At 42.3% G+C, this 24,872-nt stretch overlaps 1 protein-coding gene across 2 annotated transcripts in view; it reads right to left on the bottom strand.

The window, feature by feature from the left end:
• The window catches only part of XPO6 (exportin 6), a 105,276-nt gene that overhangs the window by 5,275 nt on the left and 75,129 nt on the right, over positions 1-24,872 (bottom strand). The window contains exons 10-21 of one of the 2 annotated variants that reach the window (XM_019507584.1): positions 22,086-22,194; positions 20,964-21,056; positions 17,834-17,903; positions 14,841-15,000; positions 14,003-14,095; positions 11,203-11,347; positions 9,739-9,885; positions 8,750-8,939; positions 7,366-7,521; positions 5,547-5,661; positions 4,207-4,378; positions 2,360-2,521 (exon numbers count right to left, since the gene is read on the bottom strand). In XM_019507584.1, the coding sequence (XP_019363129.1) occupies positions 2,360-2,521; positions 4,207-4,378; positions 5,547-5,661; positions 7,366-7,521; positions 8,750-8,939; positions 9,739-9,885; positions 11,203-11,347; positions 14,003-14,095; positions 14,841-15,000; positions 17,834-17,903; positions 20,964-21,056; positions 22,086-22,194 (1,612 nt within the window). The remainder of the gene's footprint in view (positions 1-2,359; positions 2,522-4,206; positions 4,379-5,546; positions 5,662-7,365; positions 7,522-8,749; positions 8,940-9,738; positions 9,886-11,202; positions 11,348-14,002; positions 14,096-14,840; positions 15,001-17,833; positions 17,904-20,963; positions 21,057-22,085; positions 22,195-24,872) is intronic. The other variant, XM_019507585.1, reaches the window with a different exon arrangement.

The following is a 24,872-nucleotide window of genomic DNA, read 5'->3' as shown; positions in this document are numbered from 1 at the left end:
TGCTCGCCAGCTCCTTGAGTACCCTGGGGTGTAGATTGTCAGGGCTGGCTGACTTGAAGGTATCCATCTTCTCAAGGTGTTCCTTCACGAGGTCAGCATTAATGGAGGGCAGGGGATCTCCCTCACCCGGACCTCCCTGTCCCGTGGTGGGCATGGGCATCCCATGGGACTGATCAAAGACTGGTGCAAAGTACCCACTTAATAGGTTGTTTTTTTCCTGGGCATCAGTTGCCCCATCTGGTTCAGCAGGGGTCCAATGTTGCCCTTGCTTTTCCTCCGGCTCCCCACATATCTGAAAAAGGACTTTTTATTGTTCTTGATGCTCGAAGCTAGTTGGAGTTCAGTTGCAGCCTTGGCTTTCCTGGTTTGCTCCCTGCAGGACCGGACCAGTACAGAATATTCCTCCTTGGAGGTAACACTTCTTGTCAAACAGGACTCACTCAGCTTTAATTGGGCAAGCCTTGAATGATCTGGGAGACCCTCCTGTATCTAGTGTGTCATGTATTGCAATGCAAAAAGCAGTTCAGTTTCCATATCCCAGAAGCATAAACTACCAAGGAGTTATAAGAACTGCAAATGTTTTTAACTCGTTAATTTGCAGGACAAAGAAGTGGCTGTTTAATAAGTTGCACCAATGCCAGACCAGAAAGAAGGAAGAGCTGAACTGACATCTGAGACACAGTGAACAGTCCATAAATTGAGTCTCTCATGACCTGGCAGCACACTCAAGCTAGAGGAATGACTAGCGATAAAACTGCCCTTTGTTTTTCTGCTGTAGGCCAAGTTTGCTGATTGTACATGGAGAGTGAAATCTCAACTTTTTAGCTAAGAATTTGGTGAAAAAATGCAGGTATTTCTAGCTGATCAGCAGTGGAACATAGGAGAAGACAGAACATGTTTAAGTTCTTTTGAATACATGTATAAATCTTGAGACTGGGACAATGGGCAGACAGGTCCAATGTACTGCTGAAGCAAATAAAATCTCATACTACATACTGGAAGTGAAAAAAGCAGGAAGATGGACTGAACTGGGGGAAACTATAAAGGGAAGGCAGCAACAGAGTTAGCTAAATCAGACTGGACCAGTCTGGTATATTGTCCCTGGCACACACCAAGACTAGAGGGTTCTGGAGTAAGTTTCACCTACTGAAGTGCTCAGAATATTGTACAATGGAGGTGGAGACACACCACTCCTGTCATCAGGCTATCATGTGTTTAGCTATGAAGCTTACAGTTAAAGTTCAAAAATGGCTCAGCCCTTTTCAAAACCCAGTTATAGTCCCATGCATTGATCTCACATGGAAGGTAGTGCAGACTGGTGATAAGATGGGCTGTTCTTATGATGTAGAACATTTGCAAAACACTAAATAAAATCTTTGTATCAAAATGAACAGGAGCCAGCTAATCTGAAATTGGTAACCAACAGGCAGCTAACACTTTGATTACTGAGTGAATGCCACCTAACATGAAAGGGTGCAACATGAGTTACCTGGTCAGAACAGTACAAGAACAAATGCTTGGGCAGCTCTGTGTAATTCAACCAGAAGTGCACAAACTAACTCTGAGCCCTAGCAGATCTCAGTAACCCAGGGATTAGGGACTTCCAGGGCATGCTGCAAGACCTCTGTTTACTCTAAAGTGGGCTGAAGGTGAAGGGCATAGATCTTCCAATCACTAACTCTATCAGCTACTGATTAAGAGGATGGTTTAAATTTTGCTGGTCTTGGGATCGTTGTTTTGGAGACCTAATTCTGTTACTAAAGGGGAAGCACAGCCCCAGGTTCTACCACTTCTGACAAGTGTCAAAGTGAAAACTCAGAACAAAGAAGTCTTTAGGCTGACCAATGGAGATGGTATTTGATTGAAGTACGATAACTTTTCTTTTCTCTATTCTACAGAATTACCAGTGAAATGCATACAGTGGAACACCCTACAATAACAAGTTAATATAAACCCAGGGGACAGTTTGGGACTCTACAAGCTTTTCTCAACTGACAGCTTGTCTTACTGCAAATCTGAAAGACTTGTTACTGCTCTGTACTACCACATCAGTGATGTTTTAAGTTCTGAAGGCTGGGTCTAATTTATTATTATATAGTATAAAGTTATGCAGCAAATTGACCCCTCCCCAAACTAAAAGTGTTTACTGTCCTTTATTTTCCAAATACTAAGGTAGTCTGCATCTTATGCCTTCAAAACCACAAGTGCCATGTGTTAACTGACATTTCCTCAGTTCACATTTAATATCAGGAACTCATTCATGTTAAATTTAGTTTGAGTCAACCCTCAGTATTTACCTACCTGTTGCAGTGACCAGAGAAAGCAGAAATTCTTATTTAGCAAACAGCTGTTGAGTTACCTGCATAATGGCACTGAACTGTGCTTCATTCTCCATTTGTTCCTCTGCTATTCCTCTCTGAACACTGGCCAAAACATTAGATTTGAAGAAGTACCGCCAATTATGATGCAGGACCCGAAAAAGCAACTCAAAAAGTTCAGCTTTCACATCAGGAGATGAGCGCTAGAGGGGAGAAGAAAAAAAAGTTACAACAGATTCCTGGCTGACATGAAAACTATTTCAACAGACTCCACTGCCAAGAACTCTTCCATGTAACATGGCAAGTGGCCGTTCAGGGCAGAACTCGAGGCAAGACGTGCCATTAGATAGCATGAAAGTATTTTCTTCTAGTGCATAGAATCATAGAATAGTAGGACCAGAAGGGACCTGTAAGATCAAGTCTGGTTCTCTGCCATGGGCGGGAGGTAGTTGGGCTCAAATGAGCTCAACGAGATACTTGTTTCCCTCCTCTTGAACACCTCCAGGGATGGTGACTACTGCCACCTCTGCTGGGAGTGTGTTCCAGATTCTAGATACCCTTATGGAAATGAAGTTTTTCCTTCTGTCCAGCCTAAATTTTTCCTCAACTAGCTTGTGCCCACTGGACCTTGTCCTCCCAAGGGGTGCCTTTCTGAAGAGTTGCTCCCCTAGATCTTGGTGTTCATCCCGATGTACTTGTAGATGGCTATTTAGTCACCTCTCAGTCTTCTCTTACTCAGACCGAACAAACCCAGTTCCTGGAGTCTCTCCTCATAGGGCCTATCCTCCAGGCCCCTGATCATATGGGTGGCCCTTCTCTGTACCCTTTCAAGCTTATCCACATCCTTGAAGTGCAGTGCCCAGAACTGGACACAGTACTCCAGCTGTAGCCTCACCAATGCCAAAAAGGGGGAGGAGCACCTCTCTGAATATATTTGCAATGCATCAGCTGATACATACCAGAGCTCTATTTGCCCTGCTAGCAATTTCATCACACTGATGGCTCATATTCATCCTCTGGTCATTTGTCACCCCTAGGTCCCTTTCAGATGCAGTGTCAGCCAGGGGACCACCCCTCATCATACAGTTATGATAAGGGTTCTTCCTACCCAGATGAAGGACCTAGCACTTGTCCTTACTGAACCTCATCTGATTCCATTCAGCCCATAGGACCAGTCTGTCCAGGTCATTCTGGATCCTTTCCCTATCCCTCAGATGTTCCTGCACTTCCCCACAGCTTGGAGTCATCTGCAAACATAATCATTGTGCTTTCCACTCCCTCATGCAAGTCATTGATAAAGATGTTAAAGAGCATGGGCCCAAGCACTGATCCCTGGGGGACACCACTCGAGACAGCCCTCCAAGATGAGACCATCCCATCAATTACAACTCGCTGGGATTGGCCTCTGAGCCAGCTGCCAACCCACCTTGCTGCAGACTGGTCTACGCCAGTACCCTCTAACTTGAGAGAAACTCAAGGGAAACAGTATTAAAGGCTTTGCTGAAGTCTAGGTAGATGATGTAAATCACGTCCTATATCCAGCTGGTTAGTTACCTGGTCACAGAAGGACACCAGGTTTGTTAGGCATGACTTTCCCTCAACAAAGCTATGCTGGTTGTTTCTTAATATGCCACCAGTTACAAGCCTGTGGAACCCAATATCCACATGGGCCATGGAAAAAAAAAACTGCCACAAAAATTATGATTCCTGAAGTTCTGCTTTGAACATATCCACAAATTTAGCTGTTACAGCTACTTGGCAATAACCTCAGCCTCTGCCCATATACAGTCAGCATCTAACCTGGTGACTTCAACTGAGGTCATATGAAAAGAAGGAATTTCTGTTCTCTTCCCACTCAAAGTACCACTTTGCGTAGGAGTTGTCCTACCTCTGCAATGATGGGATAGACCTGCTCCATGCACAGTGAGATGATGCTGGGTAAGAAAGGCTTGAACACTTGGCCTGGCTCTTGAACTACTACTTGTAGTATCTTCAGAAACTTCTCAACCACTCGACAGCCAGTACTGCCTTCATGGAGAATGCTCTCTGCTAACTGCTCTCTATTAAAAAAAAGGAGGGGGGGGGGAAGAGTCATTTGCATACAGGCCTTCTTGAAAGTCAGTCAGAAGGAGACGTAAAGTTTACCTGAACTGAATTTAAAACATCTGAATATAGCTAGATGAGTGCAATAAGTCAGGGGTTCCCAATCTTTTTTATGCTGAGGACCAGCAAACTGCACACTGGAAGGGACCGTGGACCAGAAGTGACAGGCATACTGTGGGTCCACAGTGTGCCAGTCTCTTCCAGTCTGTAGCTTGCTGGTGCGCAATTTGCCAGTCTGTGGTCACTTTCAGTCCACGGCAGTCAACTCTCATGTGGACCGGCAGCCAACCCTTCACGGTCCAGTACCGGGCTGCAGCCCGGGGGTTGGGTACCACTGCAGTAAGTCTCAGGAGAGGAGGGTCTATAACCAAGGAGCAAAATAAAACACCCCAAGCTTCCATAGACTTCACACACTTTGGGCACAAAACCATCTGCTAATCCAGACCTTAAATAACCGTAAAGAAGGGGCATGCACACCTGCAGTACACTGCATCATGCTTGATGGGTTTCTTAGACAACAGCTTTGGCATTTACTTAATGCAGTTCAAACCATCAGATTCCAGACTTCATGGTAATAAATAGTGGGCAATCATTTTGCACCCATCCAACATAAGTCACTATGGAATAGTACCTGGGAAACCTATCTTTCTCTGAACCAGGCACCAGAGCTACTTAATGGTCATAGGGCAGGTGCAGTACACAGCTGCTTAGAAAGGGGCATTCCTTCAAAGAAATAGAACTTCCCAATCTGGAGAGGTCCAGGGAGGAGAGTCATTCCTGAACACGTCTTACCTCTCTGAATTTCAGACAATAAATGCTGCTACCACCTATTTACAAGGAGCATGAACATTTGATACACAATGGCTTTTTGAGCAGTTTACTTAAAATTACATTGGATTTCACATATTTTTCCCCTCTCCCCCCAACTGATTTAGTCTCTGCACAAGGAAAAAAACTGCAGTACTTTGAGAAGGTTGAAAATTAACAAACACACTTGGACACTAGACAATTGAGAATTTTTACTGCATGAGCAGCTTACTGAAATAGAACAGCTCTCTGTCAGGGACCAGAAAAAAAACTTCTCATCAACAGGAGACAGATGAATTGATAGGTGTGACAAAGTACCTGGTGAACATGTTTAGGAAGGTCTGTATGATCTGCTCAGTGAAAGGCACTCCCATCTGTACCCTCAATCCTTGAAACAGAGTCAGGAAGAAGCTCAGCATCTCATCAGTAACATCTACAACAGCAACGACAAGGTCAAGAGAAGGTGTTAAGAAGCATAGCATTAAGGCACTATAAAAATGCTCATTTCGTTAGTGATTTGCTCCTCTTATGCTGGATTCTCCTTTATCACTTGATGCTGGGATTTACCACGATGGTTCCCAGCACAAATAAGACTTACAGCTGGTGCCAAAGATTTAAAAAGACTATCCCACCGGGTCCAACACCTGTGGCAGAGAGGCAAGTTGGAATAGCCATTATGCATTCAGCCAGCACCACCAAAGATGACAGCACTAACAACAGTTTATACCCTTGCTCACTATAAAAAAAGTGGCAGTTGCAGGGCCAGGGAACTGTTAACCTGTCTCCTAGCACCTCCTCTTGCAGCAGGTCTGCCCCTGCCCTGCTCTGAGGCTTGATCCTTTTGTCTCCATTCGGACACCCAGGAGTAAATGATCAAGTATGCCTCTGGGGATAGGGCTTAATTCGTGGCCTGCCTGCCAAAATAGTTGGCCATCACTGGCTTAGACCAAGCCCTGGTAGTTCAAAGGTCAACAGGAAGTAACATGAGATCAGGAGTTATATGGGTTGGAGGTGGAGAAGAAGAGACATAATATAATTTGTTTCTTGTAAAAATTAAAGACAGCCTGCTGACTTCAGAGGTAATTTCCAACACATGGTTGTGTGCTTAAATGATTAGCATTGCAGAGTTGAACAGTTTAGTGCTAGTACCAACGCACTGGATTGGGTATCCATATTACGGCTGTCGCTTTTCAATTCCTTCATTGCACATGACTCTACAGATTATGTCAGTCTAGGAGCCCGCTTACACCAAAGGTGCCTTTGCACTGTCAGCTAGCTGTTCACCATATAGCAATGGCCTGGATTAAGGACACTAGCTTACCCAACTGGATGCTGTTCGTATTAAAAATTTTCCCTTCATCTAATCTTTTCCCTCACCCAGTTTCCTACTTCTCTATATGTGCATGGCTCTTGGCTATGTCTAGGGTACCATTTCATATGCTCCTGCTTTGTTGCAGAAGCTGCCACCTGTCTTTTGCAACACAGCCCTCAATGGCTTTTCTTGATGCCCTTGTACTTTGGCACCCCTTGACCTTTCAGCTGCCTTAGTGTAATATAAACCAAGCTAATTAAAATCAACTGGGGTCCAGCTGAAGACCAGACAGGCAAACAAGGTTCTTCAAGCTGCCCTTAAAACAGGCCCAAATCTTGCAGTCTTAGTAGGACTATGCCTTTAACATTCTGAAGACAATGGTATATACCAGACAAAATATTTTACAGCCAGACAGCATATTTGAAATCAAAAAACATTTTTCACTCATGAACACCTCAGCTAGTTTGAAATGCCCTTCATGACTACAGTGCATCTGTTAAGGGACAGCAAAAATGAAAGTCGCTGGAATGTTGTGGATTTGGTATACTGCAGACCTCTACAGCTATGTCCTGAACAGATGGCAGAACAGCCATTTAAGCAAAGAACATTTCCTGCTGAATGTTCTCCAATCCTTTTCTGATCCAGGATACAGCCAAACCTACAACTTCCCGAATAAAGAGATACCAGCAATATGAATTTGTGTTCCACTTAAGCAAAGCAAATCCAAGCACTTCATGCACATAGATTGTGTGTTGATGGACCTTGGAATTTGCCAGTATATCATAAAAGCTACTCACAGCATTAAAGCCTGCCCTATGGTTATACCTGACTGATGAATGAAAGCTGGGAAGAGGGCTAGCGAGACCTGGACAGACTCCTGCAGTGACTGATAACAGATCTGTCGTGACTTGGTAGACTCTCCAGAAATACTCTCCACAATATCTTCCAAGACACTTAGTGTCTGATGGATGATCACTTTGGCTGCAAATCAAGATGGAGAAAAATTATGACATTTCTCAGGACTTCATCTTTTAAAGTCGGGGGGAATGAGGCAAAAGTTATTCATTTGTATTAATAGTGGCTAAGCCCTAGAATACTTTTCAGAGATGAGAGAACTACATTATAAATCAAGTTCCCAATTCAAGAAGATGCTTGGGTGCCTAATTTAAAGATACACACACACACACACACACACACACACACACACACTCTCTCTCACTGAAGTCACTACTCACATGCTTAGCTTAGTATGTTTAAGCATCTTTTTTCAAATCAGTGCTCAAATGGATACTGGCTTCTATTAAGAGGCAAGGACTAGGAGTGGGGGAAGCGATTCTTTTAGATGCACTGCTGGTTAAAATAAGGCCAGACAAGGGAACTGAACAAACATATTGGGGGGCAGTGTGATACCTGGGGTTAATTTTGAGTTCATGAAAACAACATCAGGAATAAGATTTGCAAAGAAGCACTATGTAAATGCCACAGTGAGGAGAGTGCAAGCTACCTGAAACTATAGAGCAATTTTCTAATGTTACCCTTTACCCTTAAGGATCTTTAGCCCACCCTTCAATACACCTCTCTCATCTCTTAAATATAAGCCCATATCATCCGAATGAGCTAGGTTGGAGCCCCTGTTGCTACTGCAGCTGTAAGCGATGAAGGAGTTTCAGATATTTCTTAGTAGAACGATCCTCAAACCAAAAGCCATGAAAACTTGCATAGAAACTTTTTAGCTAGCAGGGACCAGGATGTCTCAAACTTGCTCTTCAAGGATATTTGAGATTGAGGCTTAAGAGAAAACAAAAGTTTCTTCAAGATACTGTCACTTTCATAGGTATAATCTTTGGCAACACTGCTTTCAATCTAGATATTTAACATAATAGCATAAGGACACCGGGTGTTGGTTGTAGCCACGTTGCCGCTTGCCTGTGGGACCGCCTGTGCCAGCGGTGACTGCCCTGCATACAAAACCTCCCACTGTTGCCACAGAGCCGTGATTGGAGCTGTGTGGCTGGCGGCAGAGATGGGAACGGCTGCATGCCACAGTTGGTATAACTGCTGCTATCCTTTTTTCTCAAAAAAGTCACCAAACACAAGCTTACCAGGAAGTACAGTTATTGGAACAAATGTTTAATAAGGCCTTCTCATCAATGGTTGCATCAATTGCTAAAAGAGACAGAAGTGCTATATTAGAGACCTAAGCACTTACTGTCTTCCAGCTGCACTTTCCTCTGTGGTAGGATGGTGTTGGATTTTAGTTGGCGGTATTCCCTTGTGAGGGCAGAGATTAGGCTGGTGTGGTTGGTTGAACGAACTGCCCACTGCTGTTCACACTCTGGGAGATTTGGCCATGGCAGCAACAACACATTTGAAAGTGCTCTGCAGACCAGTACCTGAGCCTGGAAGCAAAGAGACACTAAGCTTTGGTACAACAGAGCTGTAAAGGACCTGTTGCTCACTTTATGCTGGAGTGCAACTCTACCCTAGGAGATCTTACAGTTGTCAAATAAGAAAAAGTTTTAACCAGAGAAGTTGAACTCAACTGAAATATAACTATCCTGCAAACTAGAAAAGTACAATTAGATAAGGCTTCAGCCTCCAACTGAGAACTGAGTTTGGCTCTCAACTCTACTACACATCTTCTGCAGGACCCTCAGCAATTCAATCTGTGCTTTAGTACTGTATCTGTAAAATAAGAACAACATTACTTTTCTGCCACCCCATCTTGTTTATGCCATTAGCTCTTAAGGACTGATGTACATCATGTTTGTCCAGTCCTGACAAGATCCTGGTCTCTAAAAGGTCTTTAAATATTCACTTTGTATTACAGTAGTGCTTAAGCTGCAAATACAAAAGGCCTCATGAAGAATCTACATTGAGGTATCCATCCCATATGTCAGAGGTAGCACTGGGCTATACAATTTCAAGCTCTGGCCAGCTTAGAAAAGGCAGGAGTCACATTACAGGAAATTAAGATGAAATTACATGAGATTCAAAATTCCATTCTTCTCCCCATTTAACATTGAAAACAAAAGGCCACTGACAGCCAAATCACTTGGATTTCTGTGCACAATGATTAAGGAATCCAGGAGTAACAATGATCTTTCCCTGAAACTACTGTACCCCAATAGTAAGAGCTGTGGCACTTGTTTCCCCAGTCACCCAAATCCCATATTTGCATTAAGCATCAAACATCACCTTATCAGGAAGCCGCTGAGCAGAGGTGTCTGTGATCCGGTTGAACACCTTCTGGACTGCTGGAATACTAATCAAAAACACAGGCCGCACTGTGGTGGCTAAAGAAACTAACAAGTGGCATGAAGACAGCAGCAACTTCTCCTGCACCTGAAATAGAACATGCACATGTCCAGGATCTACCATAACTTAATGCCAAGACAAAAGAACAGATTCTCTAGGACACAGGACTAGTTTTCAAATGTACAGATCCTTCATGACAGAAACAAGTCACTACAACAAACATGTACAGAAACTTGCACAATTCAGCACTTAGTAGCCTAAAAATCAGCATGCAGATTAGCCCCTTAATACGGATAACAGAGACTTCTCCACTCTTAGAATGGAGACAGACATGACATATGAAGTGCTTTAAAAGGCATATGAACTTTGAAGTGCTCCAAAATTGAAGCGTTTCAGCTAGATTTACAGCCCCCTGCCATGCCTCTTAACAGGAGCATTTCAAAATTGCCACAATGCATATAGTGGCATGCTCTCTCCAGTCAGGGGGCATAAGAAAGAGGTTCTGCATCCTGTGGATCTGCTACACCCCCTGTCCCATCCAAGGGCGGGGGGAAGTGAGTACAGCACTGTGAATGAACACACTGTCTTGTGCACTCTCCCAGAGTGCCCCTCCATACTTTTCCTAGTTTCAGAGGCGCAGTGTCAGAACACCTCTGCACCCATTTCCCAAGGGCTGCTGTGCTCTGACCCTCTCTTCCTTGGAGGCAACAGTCAGCAAACACTCTCTTAGGTATTCAAATCTGCTCTCCCAAAACACACTCCTCTCCCCAGAGCCAGGAGCAGCATGAGGCCTTGGAGACCCTGGAACCAGGAGACCAAAGGGCCCGTGGAGCAGGGAATCACTGTGGAGGACCAAGCCCTTCTTCTGCCATGCTCTGTGGAGCTTGCATACATAACAGGGAGCACAAATTTTAAAGCACTTGTGAAAATTAGTTGTTTTATACCAGGTTATTTTTTGGAGCATTTCAAAGCGTGTGTACATCTGTTTATTCATCCCTTGAAGAACTTCAAGGTCTGTCCAGGATCTCAGATTAAAGGAGCCAAAAAATAATTAGACCTCTGTTACTAAGCCTTTCCTAACAGGCTGCTCTTGCAGCAATTGGCTGCCCTTTATCTCTATCATGCTACTGAATGCTATTTTTTTTTTTTTTAATTGATGACAAACTTCCACTACACCTCACATAAGATATCACCATGGCCCTGAGAGGTAGACAAATGTACTGTATTGACACATTTAATCTCCCTTCCAGATTCATCCATCCTGAGGACTAGCCTGCAAAATCCACAGAGGAAGAGTGAGGTCTCTTGAGAATGCCACATGCCCACTCACATAGAACCCTGGATGTTAGTTTTAGGGTATATCTAGTTTCTTACAGCATCATTAAGCCATTCTGATGAAGATACCTTCGAGCTGATGAGTGGAATAATTGCTTCCAGGGCAGTGGAGACTAGAGAGATGAACTGCTCAGAATTCTGTCGATGGACTTCACTGTAGAACTGTGCTAGCCAATGAGAGTAAGCCTGCAATGCTGCCAGCGACTGAGCATGGCTAGGAGGAGAAACCAAAATATAATATACAGATGATAAAGAGCATTCCAGTAATACAACAATAGGATTGTAGAAGTCCTAAATACAGCATATATCCCTGAGGGGGTACTAGGGAAGGGATTGCTCACCTTCATTGAAAGCTGTCACAAGGTTTCCCATTATAAGACAAACTACCTCTGTCACGTTGGAAGTTTCACACATGCACAAGAGTTTTTTCTAAAAAGTTTGAAGCAAACTGGACTACACTAATGTAGACAAGCTGGGAGGCTACACTTTTAAAAGATTTCTGCTAACTTCTTTGACATGAAATCAAGCTGAGAGTTTATGTCATTAAAATTGTGCACTGCTATATCTACTTAACTGGGATCTCTGCATACATTTGGAAAAGTTGTTTTTGTTTTATTTTCAGAGTGCACATTAGCATTACATGCAGTTTATGCTAACATTTGAAATTCTGGAGTACTTCCTCCTGCTGTGGCTGTCACCAGTCAGGCAGGGAGGTGAGAACAAACAAGCAATCTTTTTTTGTTTTGTTTTTTAAGATGGGAGAATAGCAACAGGAACTTGGCTCTTGCAGTCTGCATGTCACTCTCAAATCAGCCAGTTCCACTGTAAGTGCCCCATGTCCACATAGCTTTCTGTTGGATGTGGGGAAAGAAGAGAGAGAAGCATGCTGGGTAGCTGACTATAGCTTGGTCTTACACAGATTGCAAACTCTTCAGGGCTTTCATAACCGAACAACACATTTTAGAAAAAGCCAGGGAAATTCTCAAGAAAGGGATTTTCATCTTTAATTTCCTTAGGTAAGTGTTACTTGCAGGGATGGGAGCCCTTCAGGAACATTCATGTTCATTCAACACTTCTCAGCCAAGCATTAGAGAACCCAGAAATTCAAAACAGAGGCTATACTTAAAACATGTGAAAGTATAGAAATACTTGTCTGCAGGTTCTGTCCACCTCAACTCTACTCTCTATCACTGCTCACAGGATTATCACACCCAAGGATTAACAATTCAGTCAATGGAAACCAGGAATAAAATGCTGCTTTTGTCTTGATTACTTTAAACTTCAGGTGTGTCAAAATGAATTGGGTATAAGTGGACTCTTTGGCTACTCCTCAAATACAATAGATCAGGATGACCCTGAAGTTAGGAAGGTCAGGTAAAATCATCTACTGGATTGATACTGATTTTTTATTATTTGTCTCAATGCCACAGAAAGAGCCATAGGTCTCACCAATAACAGTAAAAGGAAAGAAGGCTGAGATGCAAGTTATTTCCCTCTGTTACTGAAGTAGTAAAAGTATCCATCTTCAACTGATGTCAGACTAAGGCATTATGTATTTGTTTGGACTGACAGGAGGATTAGACAATGGATAGCAACAGAATTAAAATGCAAACCAACCAACAACTCAGAAGAATTCTAGTCTGCCAGAGGTGCCACGGAAAGGGACAAAAGGTGTATTTAAGGTAAGAGGTAGGCTCAGATTGAAAGTGATACTATTATTCCAAAGTGAATAATATTTGCAAAGAGATTCAAGGAACCATAATGATGAAATGAGTTACCAATAGGGATTTTCAGGAGTTTGATATGCATACGGAATCACAAAGCAAAGGGCTCATCTCAAGCACTTTTAAGACCATGCTTAAACCCTGCTCACAAAATGCCAGCTTGCAGGAAATAAAGCCTTGTCCAACACAAGGCTATTCTGGACAGAAACCTTTACAGGCCAAAGTGGAATGCTACTTTAAAATGGCACTAAAGCTCTACATTTAACATCAACTCTGGCATCAAACTGTTTCATTTTGTAGCTTAAAATAGGCTTGCAGCTTAAAGGCACATACTTTGTGACTCAGTAAAGCCGTGTTTTGGCTTTTGTATGGCAACCAGTAAGTGACTGAGGGCTCAAATTCCATCCTGTGTAATATGAAATGCAAGTACATTACCTTCTGTGGGACTGCAAAATTTACCTCTGGAATTCTAACTACTAGGTTAAAAGTTCTGATATAAAGTTTGTTACTACTCCCAAGAACCCAGCTCATTTTCACATAGGTACACACAGGCTTTGTAGAAAATGTTATAGTACCTGACTGCTGTGTCACTCAATATAGACAGTAGGTACAAAGCTGGTATATTCAATAAGATGCCACCATTTTGCTGACTCTAAGAGCCTTGAGCTTCCAGATGGTCAGTATAGAAGGTGCTGTGGCCTGTAATTTTTATTTGATTCATATGCAACCCGCTCCAACAAAGGCTCAGGATGGCTTACAGCAAAGACTAGGATGACTTCTTTTCTCCAACTTTAATTATCTTTTTCTTAAACTAAAATCTCATTATGTGAATGGCACTGGCAGCCAGGTTAAGAGCATAAATTTGAGATAGGCAAGTTAGCTTTGACCTTGGGCCAATTTCAAGAAAACTTCTTTGCATTTAGCCACTGGTAGGCATTTCACATATGGTCTAGAAATTAAGTGGAGACAAAACACAAATCCTAGCTACTTGAGGACCTTCTCCCAGAGGAAAGACATACGGGACCTGAATTTAGTTACTATCTTACTTGCACTCATGAGTTTTGACACTACTAGGAGTAATATATGTAGAACCTTTCAAAAGCCTGCAATTTTGTTATGGGTTTTGTAGTAGGTCTCATACTTACACATCAATAAGGTCAGGTTTCAATACAGATGGCACAGCTGTTTCTATGTTGTACAGTTTTATCTGGGACCCATACAGCGTTACCTTGACCAACCTGCCAAAGAAGCAGCACATCAGTGGGCACATAAAAAGACTGTAAAATATATTCTTGTACATTTCTGCAGTTTATCTGAATATGGTGTTTGGCAAGACTGCACACTGACCAAGTATTGATGCAGACACGCAAGACCTACATTAAACACAAAAGGGCCATTTGTTTGTGGTGCAAGAAACCATACAGTGTATTTTTACAAACAGATGCAGGACTTTTTAAATTGTAGAATTTGAAAAATATATACAAATGATCACTGGTTATACATGAGCTTATTTAGAATTTAGAAAGAATAATCAAATGAAAGACTGATTTTTGGCTGTTACAGATATCTCTATCTGAATAAGGAGTCTCCTAGAAATTTTGTTTTGAGAAATGCATAGATCTGACTGTCTTGTCTCATATGAGAAACATAACTGTAGCTACACCAGAGAAGTGGAATCCTGGAATTCCTGGTGACTGCTGAAGTGTTCTGAACTGATTTTTGCTTAACTCAAACATTAGGAACTTCAAGGTATACAAGATGGGAGATCTACTCAAGGATTCTAGACTGATAAAAGAAATAGCCAATAATGCTTGGCACACTGGCTTTGAGTTATCTGTGCCATGGTTTTAATGGCATGTAACTTTAGGCAGAAATAAGTTTGCTCCTGGAGCAGTGGCACACTTTGAAATGCCTTTTAGGATTTCCCAGGTATTTGTGGAGGGATCATAAAGTTCTTTCCCAATGCAATGGCCTTTTGCCTACCTCTCCACTACTGTAAGGGCATCATTGAATCTGGCAGCAAACACATCCCCAATAAAGTACTCAGCTAAACGGCCAACAGCCTGCAGCAAGGAGCTAAGGTCTCTCAAAGAGCAGTGTAAACGCCGGCAGTCATTTTCTGCAGTGATATTCAGTCTATGACCTGAAATGACATTGTGGTCCATTAGTGGTGAAGCAAGTAAAAAGTTGAGTATAGATATTGTTTTGCTGTGCTGTTAATCATCGATTATAATGCAGGCAGCATGGAGTCCTTTTTCTCACAAAAGTTTTAAAATACAAAACGTGTAGCCTTATATCTGTAATAAATACGCTCTTTGAGATGAGAAACCTAATTATGGAGCTACAGGAAATGCAGAGTTTACTCTAATTACATTACACACATTCTCTTTAATTTACCATTCTTTCCAGTGGATCTCAATTCACTTCTTTCATTTGGATGGTGCTCAGGGCTGAAACTGAATAAAGCTATTTAAAGGGTTCAGCAGATGCCCACTCATTTGTAACGCCCTTTTGAAAAAGGCTGACAATCTTTCCCACCCATTTTAGCCTTTTGCATATATATTTTGCTTTGCTTGGAATTAAGCTGAAATTCAAAGGCCTTTTCTGGTTAATGTTGACATAAAAAAAGGATGATCTCAGTTCTGGGAGTAAAAGGCAATTAATTCAAGCTCCCTCTGCTGGTTCACTGCAGAGCAAGAGTTCAAAATTCTTAGAAAAATAGTGACAGACACATTTGTAACTTGAGTGCATTTGCTTCTGAATTAATTCAATGTGTGGCTGACTTCACATCTTCCAGATAATTTAAAATTCAGAAAGTTATGTGCATCTTCTCTGATGCTCAATTGCCGATTAGTTTGTGTAAATATATACATTATCTATGCACTTCTCAGCAGTGCAGTGTACCCCTCCCAAATCAGAGCCCTATTACATAATAAATGCATGCTGCACATGTAGACCGAGGACAATGATAGAAAACAAGCTCCTTGCTTTTCATGTAATCCTTTTATTCATGTCTCAGGACTGAAGTAAATAATTAGCATCGGTTTTACAACATTTCAAGATGCAAAACCTTTAAGCCAGCACCACATTGTATAATCCTGAAATTGTACTTAAATCTAAAGTGTCCATTCCCAACCACCCCCAACAACTGGAAAACCAGTTCCAGAAAAACTTATCATTACACACCACTGACTATAGCCATCTGCCAGCAGGTGTGCATTAGTTTAAAGGCAAACTGTGATTATAAACAGGGAGTAGAACACAAGCCTGAAATGGCAAATATTTTGGCTGAAACCTGTCTACACAATGCATGACCCTACTCTTCTGACCCATTAGGGTGGCCAGAGCTGCCTGAAAAAACACCCAAATACCTGAGAAGGGGGCCAGGCATTCAACAAATAAAACAGCTTAAAAATAAAGAGGTTTGCTGTCAGCATGCAACACAGATTCAGAGAATCTGTAGTCTGTATATTTTGTATTTTAGGTTGTTTGCAACTTACGTGATGTCTTAACATATACCTATGGTGATATTTGAGAGAGAACAGATTCTACTACCTGTCTTAATATGCCAATTAAAACTTCTGGTATTTACTAAAGCAAGCGTGCCAAACATACACCCCACAGCGACCAGATCTGACCCACTGGAATTTTAGCCACAGCCGCCAGCAGTTAATACTGTCACTGCTCAGTTCTGTTGCCATGGCTGCTGGAGCAGCAGCATCAGTGGGCCCAGCTGCCAGGGGGGCTGAATGGTGCTGCGTAATTTCATGTTTTCAGTTGCTGCTGGCAACTAAATTCAGCAGCACTCACCCCCTGGCTGCTGGCCAGGCTGACACTGCAGGTCTAACAGCTGCAGCTAGAAGGCCCGTGTCCTGGATCCAGTCTGCAAGGCAAAATGAGTTTGATACTCTGGGCCTAAAGAGTTAAAAACTTGTATCCCATGCTTGTGTATGCTAAATACTCTTTCCCTTTAAGTCTCAATAAAATTCAATATTTCTCCTTTTTCCTCAGTTATTAGAAGCAGTTACTAAGCACAAGTAGTGAAGCACTGTCATTTTTTTTCATTTTTGCATTAAACTAATGCTTCCCAAAATGTGCTTTGGGGATCACACTGGTTCTTGCATGCCTTTACAGCACTTTCAATTAAACATTTTGATAAAGGTTAGTAAGAAGTTTAAAGGGTTGGCACTGGCCTGTTGGTTAAAAGGTCTGGAAACCACTGGATTAAATGACTGGTTGGATAGAAATAGTTCAATACCTGCTCCAGTCTGGGACAGAGAGGCTCTTGAACGGCATTTAGGCACAAAGGGCACCTATATATGTGCCCAACACCTGCTCTGACATGTTCTAATTCAAATGCATCAGAGCAAACTTGATTGAATAAAATGTCCACAGTGTTGCATGTATTCTGTGTCCCCACATTTTGAAATGGTGGCAGGGGCACTTTTAAGTAAACCTCACTCAACGAGCTTTAGTTGAAACGCCCTCACCGCCATTTTGAAGCATAGGACACTGAATACATGAGATGCTGCGGACATTTTAATTAGAGCAGCTCCCAAGACTCCATATGAGATCAAAAACAAGCACTTCCTGAATGGAGTTTTTAAGGGAAAACAGTTAACTGTCAATTGAGTGACCTTACTTTTATATCTTGGTGCTGCATCTCAGCTCTTAACACTTCAGGTTTGTTCGTTTCAAGTACCAGAATTAACAAGAAAACACATCAGGCTAAATCATTTTTAAGGGGAAAGTCAATTACTTAGAGCATACACATTAAATTCAGATTTCCGAATGCTACACCCTCAAGCAAAATAAAGGGGCTTAGCACCAAGAATTTCAGATCCTAAAAGGTCAAACCTCTATGATATTGATGTAAAAGTAATAACATTTTCAAAAGCAAGCAGCAGCTTAAGGTATATCCCCCCCCCGCAACTAAATAAGGACCTGAGAAAGGACACACTAGATAGTGGAATTACCTGTCCCTGAAGTGACAACGAACTGTTGTAGTCCTAGGTATACTTCCAAGTTGTCTTGTAGAACAGGAAACTGAAAAATAAAGGAATACATTAGAGAATTCAGTGTGCAGACAGAAACAATGCTTTTCAACTGCAATTAGTCTGAGCCAGAGAAAAACTACTTCCTGTTTTTTCTTCCTAATAAGTCTTGCAAAACCTATTTGGAGAAAGGATAGCTTTGTATGTTCTGGAGTGATCTGGGGCCCTAGATTTTCATTCCTAGACAGCTCACATCAAACCCATAAAGGTCATTTTGTTAAAGAAATTCCTTCAGTGACAACCGTCCTTTTCATGTTACCAGCAGTACCCAATCTTGACATGAATGGCCACCAGATACTGCAGTAGCAACATAACCTGGGATGCTGTCAGTCCTTACAAGATGAATGACCAGAGCTGTGTGGGGCCCAAAAAAGAATAGGAGGAGGGGCTGCAGATCAGGATCAGGTTGGGTACACAGCTGTGGGGGTGAGAGACTTTCATTGCACCTTTTTACCCCATCAAAATCAGTTTCTCCTCATTAAGATTAAATGCCACTCCTAATATACAAGTCAAAGAAAAAAAAAAGGTTGCCAGTCCTGCTGTTACTGTATTGCAAAGGGACTGAAGAAGTCTTGCAGCTGCTCTGTAACAGCAGTGGGCTGGATCCTCACAGATAAAAGGTTTGAGGGAATGAATGACTTAAGAGGCTGCTTTCCCTCAGAGCATTAAATTAACCTCACAGCGCGCAATCTGTGGCAAACTATTGCTAATTACTAGGAACACTTCAGCTTGGCAACAGGACATGCTAACATGAAGGAGAACGCCAACTCAAATACCAAGTATAGGAAATACCTTGGCTAGCTTCCCAGAAGACCATGGTACTCTAACAGTAATATTATAGGGTTATGTACACTACAGGCATCTAAGTCAAACCTAATGCATTCAGTTAGGACTGCATATTTATTTTTCCTCTAACACATCTACCAGCAAAAGAAGGGGTATAGGTTGTAGCCATGTTGGTCTAAGGACATAGGTAGACAAGGTTCTTTGGGTAAATCCAATACATTTTATTAGACCAACACTACTTTAGTCAGCAAAAGAAGTACACTTTCTACCCCTTCTATTCCAACTTTTACTTGCAAGGACATGTGTTTATAGGCAAAAATCTTTTTCCTGCTATAAATTCTGTCATGGCCCTTGGGGCTGAAGCAATAGTTTTGACTTAGAATCACAGGACTGTAAGGCTGGAAGGGACCTCATGAGGCAGGATCATCTCTGACTAAGGCATCACAGCCTTTGAATTTTATGGGCATTTGGCCCCATATCGCTACTCTTTGCAGGCCTAAGAGCCACTCTAATAGAGTGTGGCCATTCACTCCACACTCAGCACCAGGCATGATATGCAGAACCAAGCAGATTAAAGACAAGAAGTACAGTGGTTCAATGTATTCTGGAGCCAATTTCATTTACCAAGTAGTAGTCAATAGACCCACTGCATGTTTCAGAAGCATTTTACAAACTACTGTAACATGCACATGAGACTCAGTAAGTTTTTCTTGGATTATTTAATGTCCAAGAATTCATTAAGCAAGGCTCGCAGAAAAGGTATTCTGTACTGAGATGGCAGTTCACATAGATAAACCCAATACAGCACACTAGTTTAATCCGAGGGTTAGAATTTGTTCAACCATCTCCCCTTGATCTGAAGTCATGCGTTTTCCACCAAGTCACCCATTTACTTCTTGAATTCACTCTGCACTGACAATGAAGAGATTAGTGAGCAAACCAAACTGAAAGGTGCTGATTCATGCACTATTACTACACTGCAATACATGGATTCATACAGCACAACTTTCAGCGGAATTAGAAATGGTTCTATAATTTTCACAAGCCTTAAAGATGTTCATGGACAAACAGATCTTGGGCTTGTATTAGTCCAGCAATCTCCTTTCAAATGAAATCTCAGTAAGCATAATGATAATACTTTATAAAAAATGAGCTGTTTTCTCTCTTTTCAATCATTGGAGTTTTCAGGGAACATAGTCCAGGCATGTACACATGATCTCTAAGCAAATGCAGTTGCTATGGCTGCAGCTGATCCTAATGAATTCAGATACTTCTTCCAGATAGTGAAAAAAGATGTGGCTGATAATGTCGCTGATAAATGCCATGTGCATAGTTACAGCATGCACACAGCCAGTCTGGCAGCTTGGAGAGCAGCACCTACCTGGTAAGTCTGCTGCAGGAAGGGGTGGGGGGAGTGAAGGGATAGATCGAGGCCCCTGCAGTGAGGGAAAAGTGGGGCTGAGGCTGGGGCAGAGTGTAGGATGGAGCCAAGAGCAGTTTGTCCAGGGGGCATGGGGAGGTGGCTCCTGTTGTTACATGCACCCCTGGGGGAGGTATGGGGGGCACGTGCCCTCGGGTCAGGGTGGTACCAGGTTTTTCCTGGCAGGGGTTGGGCTGGGGCTGTGCTCGGGGTGGACAGCTCTGGCAGCCCTGACTTAACCCTGCCCCTGCTGAGAAGAGCCCAGCGCTGCCCCTGGCCCCAGCTCACAGCAGCAGCCCAGCCTTGCCCCGTGCAGAGATCCAGGGGGCATACACACCCCATGTCTCTCCCAGGGGTATGCACAGCAGTGGGAGCCACCTCCCACCCCCTGTGCCCCCTGGACGAATTGCTTGCGACTCCATCATGCGGCCCGCCCTGGCTGGGCAGCGCCTAACTCCAACCCCACTCCTCCATTACCACAGGGGTCTTGATCTGCCCCACTCCCATGCCTCTTCCCTCCCCTGCCCCACCCCTTGTCCCCCAACGGACTTACCAGCTTGATGCTGCTCTCCAAGCTGCCAGGGTGCACATCAGCAGTTGGACTGGTATCAGCTGATATGGCCCGTTAATAATCAGCCAGCAGTCTTGGCCCAAAAAATCTTTAACTGGTGCACCCCTACACTAAATTTTACTTATCGTTTTGATCTCTGTTTTGGATGTAAAAGCACATCCCTACACTTCTTTTTTGACAGTCTTCTAGAGGCAATGTGCAACAAAACCTAATGGATGGAGCTGACATAAGCTGGTGCAAAGGTACTTAATCTTATCATCGGAAGAGCTACTTACCAGTGTAGAGAAGGCATGAGTTGGCAGGAGCTCCATGACTTTTGCCACTACTTCCAAGCTCTGGCGCAAGTACCGCTGCCATTCAGTCTGCTGCTATGGGAAGAAATGCCAGGATAAGCATGACCTGTGCTTCCCTCTACTCAACCTGGAAAGAGCTAGTCTATGTTAAGTTAGTTTGAGTTAGGGACTGGAAAACTGACTGAAGTGTATCTGCCAGAGCTGGCTACTTGCTAGACATCCAAGAACTCAAAAATTACTGTTTTTAGATTCTCCCACTTTGAAAGCAAATCTGAGAAGGAACAACTAACTGGCTCCATATTGGATCAAGCTTTCATTTTCAATATCTGTTAATGGTATAAAGTAACTGGACAACCATGTCACATGGCACTTCCTGGCCTTTTGAGTAGACTGTGGTCTCTTTTATACTGGCCTTTTGCATAGCGTATAGTTTCTGAACATGGACACACTCCTGTTTGTAAGTACATCATATTAAAATTTGAGAATATGATTAACAGGTCTTAAAGTGCAGCAACTTTATATGGAAGCACCGATATCAACAAAGGCATAAAGAGCCAGATCCTCAAGCAGTATTTAGGCAATAAAAATCAAATTAATGAAAGTCAGATATTTTAACAGAGTTCAAACACATTAACACCTCTGGCAATCTGGGTCTATATATCTGCATTTGTCATGAGATCACAGAATCAGACATCAAAAAGCCTCATTTCTGCTTTACTCTTTCATAGAGTAATCTCTTTTTTTTAAACACCCAGCATGCTGTGCTCCTTTTAACCTCAAAACTCACACTGAACTCTCTCTCACTTTATGCACACAAGAGCTGCCTAAATAGCGTATACTTCTGCACTGCTGCTCTCTAATGCTCGATCTGGAAGGAAGAGAATGCCAATGCATTGTTTAGGCACATATTATTAGTGGCGTACTGGAACTGTTGAGATACAGGAGATAACAGCAGCAAGAAATGAAAGCATTGAAATGAAATAGTTTTCCAGACTCTATGCTGGAAAACAGTCTAGACCCTGGTAGGAAGGTTCCTGGTTTTTCAGTACGACACAGCAGTTTAGTATGAAGACTTGCAGTTTTCCTACCAACCCCCATTCTTACATCATCATCTAAAGTCTCGTCATCCAGCTCCTCCAACTGTGCCTGGTTGTACCTGAATTGTATTCGTTTCAATACCTCTGTCAGCAGCAAAACGAGGGCATCTTCGTACCTGGGACATAGTAAAAAGAAAACCAAAGACTAAGAAAAGTACTCTACTAGAATACTGACCCCTTTCAGTGAAGAGTAGCTACAGCTGAAGGAGCATAAATGTAAAGGTTAGCATAGAAAGAGCCTGCAACACTGCCTTGCAGACATGTTTGCCAGGAAGAGATTAGACAGCTGCTTTTGTCTTACAACTGCAACTGAAAGCCATTCTAGACTGCTACATATGATGAACTGGTCACCCATTCCCTCAGCTGTGAAAGTTGGACAGGAAACAGCTAGCAACAGAAGCAGTAAAAAGCTCCACTGCCAGTGGGAAGAGGCAGCAGGTGTTATGAGAAGGGCAACTGGAATGAATATACTGAAGCACTACCAGGGCAGATTTAAAATGAACACTCTCTAGTGAAAGGACTCAGCTGCCCCTCACTAAATAGAGCTTACATGCCTACTCCTTTTTAGAGGAGTAGTCACAGTGCTCTCTCAAATGCTGCCAAGACTGGTCAAGATCAAGATCCGATTCTTGCCATTAAAGCAAGAGGTGCTGACTATGGTTATTAATACAAAAATATTATGATAGAGCTAGTTAAACTTCACCACCAGTCACAACAGGTTAGACTAAAAAGCCACCCATAAACCACTTACATCTTAGCTTAAACTATAGGAAAGGGCAATTAATAACATTTCTAAAAGAGAAGCACCTAAGTAAGAGGCATGGTTTCTAACAGGCTATTTGCATAAAGGCTATTTGTAGGTTCAGCTACAATGGGAGTCATTTGTGTTCTGCAGTTTTGAATACAGTCCTTGCTCGCAGGAAGGAAGTCAGAATTTTTTCATCATCACTGTCACATTTCAGCCACCCACTTAAAAGATTTAATTTGTTCCCAGAAGCAGCAATGTAGCACGCAAAAGTCAAAACACCTTTTTCCCCGTGATCACCCATGAGTAACGCTAAATTGCAAAATCAGCATGGAGCAACCCAAGGCTGGAATGCAGCCATCACTGGTGACATACAGGGATGTCAATTTACCTGAGATCCAAAAAGTTCCCTACTCTTCCTTTAGAAAACAGCTACTGTGAAGCAAGTTCCAATTATGCATTTCTCTAGGAAAGATCAGATTGGAAAGCTGGCAATCTCTATTAATAATATGGAAAATAAGAACATTGTGCAATATAAATTGCACCATAATCAGCTGTTCCCATGACTGCAACAGCTAGAAGCTTCCAGTGAAGGGCTACTATACGACTGGTTGATTACTGAAAAAAGATGATGCAAGCCTGGATTTGGTAATTTGTACATGTTACACTATTGGACAAGACTCAGAATTTGCAAGCCACAGGGAACAGGAAATTTCATCTACTGTTCCTGTGGTGTAACCACACGTACATTATCATATTAAAACATGTAAACACTTCACATTTTCATGCATATTTGTTGTGGCTTCAGAAACTATAGCTAAAAACAGGTACTTCTGCAAAAATAGCACTACACTTATAGGGGAATTATTCTATTTTTTATGGTCAAAGACAGATACGATAATTTCCAAAGACCAGCTAATACTGCACGAGCTGATTTCTTTCACTACACTGATATCTTTATCCACTTTTATTTTTTAGTCATATGGTTATGTATAGGGTAGGAAAATTGAGCAGCATGCCTCAACATTGTTAGGCAGAATCATGCATTGGCTGAACCTGAATTTAAATGCAAGAAAGCAATTCCCACACTGAAAGGAATAAGTTGGCTGGAAGCTGGCTCTGCACTTGTTCTTGGCACTTTTGATGCCAGGATGCCCTTTGGTAAGCAATTTATTTGTATTTGGCAGGCTCACTGAAAAAAAAAAAGTTTCTTCCTTTTCTTAGTCCAGAGCAAAACATGACAGAAGAGGAAGGGTTTCAAGCCCTGCTCTACTTTCTCCATGCTAAACAGTTAAGATGGTACTAGACATGCCTTTTGGTACTTACAAATTGATGGCAGCAAAACTATCTGCAATGGGGGCTGACTATGTTAAAATGGTAAGTAGACAAGCCTTCAAAAGGAGGAAGAGTTGTCAAAATTTGGTTTATATGAATACTGAATCTAAGGTTCTGCTCAGTTGTGATGGCACTATATTTTGAAATTACAGTGATGAACCTCTCTCTCTCTCAAAAAACCCCAAACAACATTTGCTATCAAGGTGATTTTAAAATCCTAGTTGCAATTAAACCAACTAAGTGTGCCCTGAGATTCTTTTAAGGGTGATGTGGGGCGATGAACAATATTAATACCATTAGGGAAGCAGAAAATCTGATTTTTCATTAATAGTGTTATTCTTTTATTACATTCTTTAGTAATAGCTGGACATTTGACTTCCTTGGCATTTTTGTTTTAGAACATTTAAAAAAATACTAGTTACTTTTTCCTAATTTTTTGCTTTAATGCTCAGGCACCAACATGTTTGTCACAGTGAGTAAATCAGGGTTTTTAAAGCTTTATTTATTATCAGCTTAAGCAAAAGTTTAAACACATCAGTGTCATTTACCTAAGAATGCACACGCCTCACTCAGCCTGGCAGTCTGCGGCATAACTCCTACTGCCAGGCCCTTCTCCCCTGGGAGCTGGAGGGTAGACCACCTTCTCCCTCCAGGACAAAGGAGGACTCTGGGACCTCCCACTCTGTCCAGTCAGGGGCATGGACCAAGGTGGTC

This window comes from Gavialis gangeticus, unplaced genomic scaffold (genome assembly GCF_001723915.1).
Source record: "Gavialis gangeticus isolate Ggan-Ray unplaced genomic scaffold, GavGan_comp1, whole genome shotgun sequence".
In the NCBI taxonomy this organism is placed as follows: Eukaryota; Metazoa; Chordata; order Crocodylia; family Gavialidae; genus Gavialis; species Gavialis gangeticus.
The sequence above is the reverse complement of the archived record's forward strand: the minus strand, read 5'-3'. Positions and strand labels throughout refer to the sequence as shown.